This window comes from Gavialis gangeticus, unplaced genomic scaffold, assembly GCF_001723915.1.
Source record: "Gavialis gangeticus isolate Ggan-Ray unplaced genomic scaffold, GavGan_comp1, whole genome shotgun sequence".
Taxonomy (NCBI): Eukaryota; Metazoa; Chordata; order Crocodylia; family Gavialidae; genus Gavialis; species Gavialis gangeticus.
This window is the reverse complement of record NW_017728973.1, coordinates 1,647,199-1,653,886: the sequence shown is the minus strand read 5'-3', so window position 1 is coordinate 1,653,886 and position 6,688 is coordinate 1,647,199. Positions and strand designations below refer to the sequence as shown.

General features: G+C 63.2%; 1 protein-coding gene across 2 annotated transcripts in view; it reads right to left on the bottom strand.

Annotated features, from left to right (window-relative positions):
- Nucleotides 1-3,312: 3,312 nt before the first annotated feature.
- The window catches only part of TROAP (trophinin associated protein), a 9,518-nt gene continuing 6,142 nt past the window's right edge, over nucleotides 3,313-6,688 (bottom strand). The window contains exons 3-12 of one of the 2 annotated variants that reach the window (XM_019506002.1): nucleotides 6,267-6,360; nucleotides 6,015-6,190; nucleotides 5,732-5,835; nucleotides 5,567-5,646; nucleotides 5,288-5,395; nucleotides 4,982-5,075; nucleotides 4,723-4,844; nucleotides 4,218-4,512; nucleotides 3,847-4,058; nucleotides 3,313-3,712 (exon numbers count right to left, since the gene is read on the bottom strand). In XM_019506002.1, coding sequence (XP_019361547.1) covers nucleotides 3,548-3,712; nucleotides 3,847-4,058; nucleotides 4,218-4,512; nucleotides 4,723-4,844; nucleotides 4,982-5,075; nucleotides 5,288-5,395; nucleotides 5,567-5,646; nucleotides 5,732-5,835; nucleotides 6,015-6,049 — 1,215 coding nt within the window. In that variant the 5' untranslated portion in view covers nucleotides 6,050-6,190; nucleotides 6,267-6,360 and the 3' untranslated portion in view covers nucleotides 3,313-3,547. The remainder of the gene's footprint in view (nucleotides 3,713-3,846; nucleotides 4,059-4,217; nucleotides 4,513-4,722; nucleotides 4,845-4,981; nucleotides 5,076-5,287; nucleotides 5,396-5,566; nucleotides 5,647-5,731; nucleotides 5,836-6,014; nucleotides 6,191-6,266; nucleotides 6,361-6,688) is intronic. The other variant, XM_019506010.1, reaches the window with a different exon arrangement.

Genomic DNA, 6,688 nt, shown 5'->3' with positions numbered 1-6,688 from the left:
CCCCCCCCCCCCCCGCCCTTGTCCAGCCTTGACTTCGATGTGCTAGAGGGCAGTGGGGGAAGGAGGAGCCCTGGTCAGGACCCACTTCTGCCAGCCCAGGGGCTCCCTCCTTCCAGCCCCTCCACAGCCCAGTGGCTGCTTCGCTCTGTTAGAGCCAGGCAGAGACTCAACCAACTCGTTGCACCCAATGCTGGCCCCACACCAGACCGGCCCTGCTGCCTGGAGGGGGATGGCAGCCCCGGGAGCAGATCCCAACCCCCATGGCTGCACATGGGGCTGCCGATAGGGGAGTTCAGGGCTGGCCACGGCCAGCTCCCCTGGCCCCCCCCCCGGGACTGCGCCATCATTTGTTTTCATTTCTCCCCTGCTGCTGCAACAGGTCCCTGCCATTAATCACTGCGTGGCAGCTGCAATTACAGGGTGCTGGGCCGTGCCGGCGTGGGGGCCGGGCTCCCCCGGGGGCGGCTGAGAATGATGAGGTGCTGGGCTTGCACCCCCGTCGCTCCGGCCCCAAAGGAGGGAGGGGAAGGGCCCTCACAGGTCATCCATCCCCAGCTCCAGGCAGGATCAGCCCCAACTCAACCATCCCAGCCCTGTCTGGCTATGCTGCGAGGCCAGGCACCAGAGTCACAAAGTCCCTCGTTTCTAGCCACAGTCTCTCCTGCTACGGCTTGAGGCTGTCACTCCTAATCCTATCCCCCACGGCCACAGAAAAAGGCCCATCTCCATCAGCGCCCTTCACGGACTCTAACGCTGTGCTGGGAAATGAAGCCACACGTAGTACTGGAAACACGCCCAGAGCAGCTGCAGGCGATGAAGCTGTCCAGCTCCTGTCGGCAGCAGGACCCGTGGCCTTGCTGCTTTCATCCCACCCTGCCATACACGCCCGGCGGACGCGCCACCTCCCCGCGTGCAACAGAAGGAAGCGTTGTCCAGGTCAGTGCCATCTCCACGTCGACGTGTACAAGCCCCCCTCTGCCTCACTGTCAATCACATCCCAGCCTCTTTGCGACCAGGCGACCTCCTACACAAGCGACTTGAGCAGTCAACATCTAGAGCACGACCGCTCCGTGTCCAGCAGCACGGGGGACACTACGTCTCTGGGCAAGCCTGAGCGAAGGCACCCTCGTGTACACGGTGTGAAGGAGCCACGTACCTGCTGCTCTGGGCATTGTGGACTCCTCACACTGACACGGAGCTCAGCTCCTGGAAGGGCGGCTTGAATACTTTGATAGCAGCCTTCACCTCGCTGCAAAGAGGATGGAGCTGGGCTGTTCTCAGCGGGGGCAGATGACTGAACAAGGAGCAATGGGCTCAAGCTGCAGCTAGAGAAGTTGAGGTTGGATATTAGGAAAAAACTCTCTCATGAGGAGGACGGTGAAACACTGGAACAGGCTCCCCAGAGAGGTGGTGGCATCTCCATCCTTGGCCCGGCTAAATAAAGCCTTGGCTGGGATGATGTAGTTGGGGCTGGTCCTGCTTTGAGCAGGGGATTGGACTAGATACGACCCCAAGGTCCTTTCAACCCTCATTTTCAATGATTTGTACACCAGTAAGAAAAGGACTTGACAGGTTTCCTTCATCTCACCCGTCAGCCTTAACAACCTGTTTTTTCAGCCCATGCCACCCAGACCAGCTGCAAGAGGTGCCTTTGGGAAGGCGGACTGGCAGAAGCGCCGCAGGCTGCCCAGCGAGAGAACAAACCAATTAGAGGATCCATCAAAAGCCAATGGTGATCAAGGCTACAAGACATTTATGAGCTCCCTGACTGAAATAGCCAAGCTCTGCACACCTAGAAGCTACAGGAGCCACGATGTACCACGCTGGGATGAGCCATGCCAACAGCTCTTGAAAGGCCACGTAGCAATGCAATGACCCTGCAAGTGCAAGAATGACAGAGCAGCTGGCGACCATGTTGAACAATGTCTAAATGGCTCCCTGGCATGGAGGACTGAATGAGACCCACTTGAGTAGCCAGGCACAGTGCATCCTCCACCGCCTACAAATGACACTGCCCCGTGTCCAACCCCACCACGAAAATACTGCAGCAGCAGCAAGTACAAGACCCCACAAAGCCACACGCAGAAGTGATTAGACACCTCACGCAGGAACAGCAGACATCCCCCACCGCCAGCCTTGATTTAAATGCCCCCCTCTCCGATGAGTTCAGCACAGCTACGACAGTGACCGACACTGGGAAGGCGGCTGGACTACATGAAAGAGTCCCAAACTTCAGCACCAAGCTCAGAACCACAAGGAGAAGGTGGCTTCAGAAATCCACAAGTCTGGAAGTAACAAACTTGCAAAAACCTGGAGAAAAGCAGGCGTCACTGCAGCCCCAAAACCCAATAAACTACCAGAGGAGCCGAAGAGTGCCCAGCCCATCTCCCTGCTCTCACGCCCCAGCTTCTAGAAGAACAAAGCGGCTTTCGGAGAGAGCAGTGTACGCTGACCAAGCCATGTTACTTTCCTACATAAGTAAGTAGGACCACTGACCTGCACCTACTTACTTAATCACAGCAAATGAGGGTCGGAAGGGACTTCAGGTCACATTAGTCCAGTCCCCTGCTCAAAGACCATCCCAGCCAAGGCTTTTTCTTAATAACCTCCAAGGATGGAGACTCCAGCACCTCTCTGGGTAACCTGTTCCGGTGCTTCACCACCCTCCCAGTGAGAAAGTTTGTCCTCATATCCAACCTCAGCTTTCCTTACTGCAACTTGAGCCCATTGCTCCTTATTCTGTCTGTCACCACTGAGAACAGCCCAGCTCCATCCTCTTTGCAGCCCCCCTGCAGGGAGTTGAAGGCTGCTATTAAGACTTAAATCTTAGAAAACAGATTTGAAATGAGGCAGAAAACAGACGTGGTCATCAGCGACCTCATGCCCGCCTGTGACACGATACAGCATTGAGGCCTCAAACATCAGCGGCGCTTTGCGATACCCAAGTGCGAGCTATGTGCTTTCCTCGTGAACGTGGTCTCCAGATGGTTCAAGCCTGCAGCAGATGTGCCCCCATGACGTCCCCTTTGTTGCTCTCCCTCCAACCGAGCCCAAGTCTTTCAACAGGCCTGGACAACATGGGAGCCGTGTCGCAGACTGTGGGGTGCTCACAGCCCAGCCCTCACCCAGGGCCTGTGGAAGGAGGAGGAGGAGAAGGCACAGCCCCAGGCTGGGGGTGGGAACCAGGCACCTGCAGCAGCCAGGCCCCTCTCAGAGCTGAGAGCCCCCCAGGCAGGAGCCTCGGCTGTGCTTCAGCAGCAAAGCCAACCCTTGATCCCAACAGCAACCCCCCATATTACCCGAGGACCAGGCTGTGAGCAAACCGTGAACAAAACTTTATTGGGCTGTGGCCACGGTGCATCTTTAAAACCCAGCTGGCGGCAACCGGAACTGGGCCAGGCCCCAAGTGCAGGAGACAGGACCTGCCCAGGGGAGTGCAAGATCCAGCTGGGGAACATCTGGCAGGTGCTGGGCGCAGCTGCCAGGGGCACCCACAGCCCCTTCCTATCATCAGCCGCAGGCAGAAGAGGGACCCTGCCTCCTCGGCTCACACGGCGAGACTGGAGGAGGCTGGGGCACGGTCCTCGAGCAGTCCAAGGGTTGGGCCTCCAGCCCCGATATCACCCTCAGGGGGCCGGGCCAGCTGTGGCAAGCTGGCAGCTGGTGCTGAGGAAGGGGCCCTAGGGCCTGGCGGGCTGATGGACACGAAGTACTGCAGGGAGAGATGGACAGACCGGGACTCAGCACCTGGTGCCAGCAGAGCTCCACCTGGGGCGGATCCTGGCTCCCAACCCCTGCCCCACACCGCCAGTCCCCGGTCCCCCCCCAGGCCCTGGCCCCGCTTACCGCAGCATCCTGCGCCTCCAGCTGCAGGGCCACGGGGTTGGGGCAGGCGCGGGAGGGCAGGGGCCGGGTGCCGGGCGCACGGCCGGTGTAGAAGGCGCACTCATCGTCCAGGCAGGCATCCAGGAAGCGCTGGGGGGCGCGAAGCAGGGAGTCCAGCCGCTGCTTCACCAGGGCCAGGCGGGAGGGGCGCACGGCCAGCATGGTCCCTGTGGCTGCAGGCAGTGGGCACGGTCAGCAGCCAGACCTGCCCCCCCATTCCTACCCCCCACGGGGGGCAAGAAGCAGCGCCCCTGCCCCCCTGAGCCAGGCAATCCCCAGTCCTTGGCATCTCCAAGAGGGAAGAGCCTGGGTGGACAGGCGCAGTGCCATACCTGGGGGGCCAGGGGCCCGCAGGGAGTGGATGGGGGGGCTGGCGCAGAGCGGGCGTAACGAGGAGAAGGTCAAGGTGGTTCCTGCCCCTCGGAAGCCCCCAGTGCCGCCCTGCGGCACTGCCCTGGCAGCGGGGTCTGGGCCACGGTCACCCAGCACCAGGCCGGGCACAGAGGCACAGCAGGGGAGCAAGGGCGGGCAGGAGGGGGGATAGGCAGCCAGCAGGGCATGGAGCTCGTCCAGGGGGGTGGCACCATCCAGCCCCTCCACTGCCTTCTGCAGGAGCCGTGGGATATGCTGCAAGAGGGTGGGAACGGGAGTCAGACATGAGGGGTGAGGGGCAAGGTCACCCCACCCCAGCACAGACCTCTCCCTCCAGCTCCCCATCCATCCACCCCACCCAGCCACCCCCCAGCTGCTACAAGGGGGCAGCCCTCCCCCACTGCCCCCTGCACTGATGCACAGAACTGGTTTGCCCTGGGCGAGGGGGGTGGGGGGTGGTCCTACCTGCTCCTTGCTGATGCTGTGGGGGGTGCCCACCTGGGCTGGTGCTTGGCTGTGGGAGCCGCCTAGGTCGCCCTGGCCGTCTTCGTCCTCGTCCTCGAAGAGCCGCCGCACAGCAACCTCCTGCAGGGAGGCGCTGTCAGGGTGTGGGGGCAGTAGCCACCACCTGCCCCCATCTGGGTAGCAGGGGGCCTAGGGGGTGCCCCGGGATGCTGCAGGCGACCTCGCAGCCCTGGTCAGACCCACCCCCACCAGGCACTCACCCAGGGCTGGGCCGTCTCGCGGGGATCGTTGCCTCCCACGTCGGGGCTGCAAGGCTGCGGGGGCTGCCCGGCTCCACACCTGCCTGGGGTCTGCAGAGGGGGTGCCATCAGCTGAGACCCCTAGTCCTGCTCCATCTCCCACCCCCCCACAGCTGAGCCTGGGAGAGCTCAGGCCCTGCCCTCAGAGCAGAAACAGCATCAGACAGACAGATGGTCAAAGCCCCACCCCCCCAAATGGGGACAGGGCACCCCCATCCGGAGAACCCCCCAAAAAGTCAGGAGCCCCCCCCGGATGTGCACCCCCGTTCCACATGTAGCTGGTGCCTGTCCCCCATCTCCCTGGCACAGGCGGGGTTGGGCTGTGGAGAGAGCACGGTGAGACCCGGAGAGCACAGAGCCTCTGGCCCCTGCCCCTGCGTGGCCCGCGGAGAGGACCCAGGCATCCGAGGGCTTTTCCCCCATTCCGTTTTGGGAAGGCCCCAGGGGCATCCTTCCCACCCAGGGCAGCAGGCAAGAAGCCATGCAGACCCTCCCCTCCCCTGCCCACCCAGCCTGAGCTCCTGCGCCCACCCAGCTGGACGCACCGTGGACTGGGGCTGCGGCACCGGTGTGTGGCTGAATGGGGAGAAGCAGACGTCGGACGTGTGGGGTACCCGGGGGAGACCTGGGGGAGAAGGAGCGTGAGATCGGGACGCCATGGGGGCGAGAGGCATTGAGGCCACCCCCAGCCTAGGCCCCGCCATCCCTACCTTCCTGGCCCATGGTGGAGAGGCAGGACAACCGAGCAGAGTGACCCCTTGGGGGGATGCTCTCGTGGGTGCCGAGCAGCGAGGTCGTGCTGCCCTGGGGTGGGAAGAAGGCACCATTAGTCCCTGGCCTCGAGAAGGGGTGGGAGCTGGCACTGCCTCCTGGCCTTGCAGCTGCCCGGGGAGCCTGGACAGCCCCCTCCCCCAGAACAGCAAGCAAACAGCCATGCAGACACCCCCCAACCCTGATCCTCCTAACACACGAGCCCCTGCTGCCACCTGCCATGCGCACCGCGGGCACTCGGCCAGACGGAGAGGCATGGGTGCCAGGCGCGTCTGCACACGCTGCAGACTGGAGTTTCCTCACCAGCACCCGGCCGAAGGGAGAGGGGTGGGCGCCAGGCATTGCCTTCTTCACCGGCACCCGGCCAAAGGGGGAAGGGGCTGCCCATGCCTCCAGACCTGGGGGAGAAGGAGCGTGAGGGCAGGTGTCCGTGCTGAGCCCTCCTGGCCCCGGGCAGGGTCCTGCCAGCCCTACCTTCCTGTCCTGCAGTGGAGAGGCAGGACCCACGGGCAGAGTCACGCCGTAGGGGGATGCTCCCATGGGTGCTCAGCGAGGAGGCCCTACTGCCCTAGGGCGGGGGAAGAGACGTCAGCCCCATCTGCGAGAAGGGACCTCCCACCCCACTGAGGACGCAGTCCCCCGCAGCCACCGCCTACACTGGGGGCCCAGCCCAGCCCAGCCGCTCCACCAGAATCCCCCGGGCCAACTCCTCTGCCCCTCCAGGCAGCAAACTGGGTTGGGGGATGACCCCAGCAGGCTGCGTGTGCCGGGGAGCGGAGCAGGAGGCTGCGTGGAGGAGGCCTGGCCCTCCTGTCCCGTCCCGTCCCCACCCCAAGGACCTCGCATCTCAGCCCAGGGCAGGAAGGTGGGCAGGCCTGTCTGCGCGCACACGGACG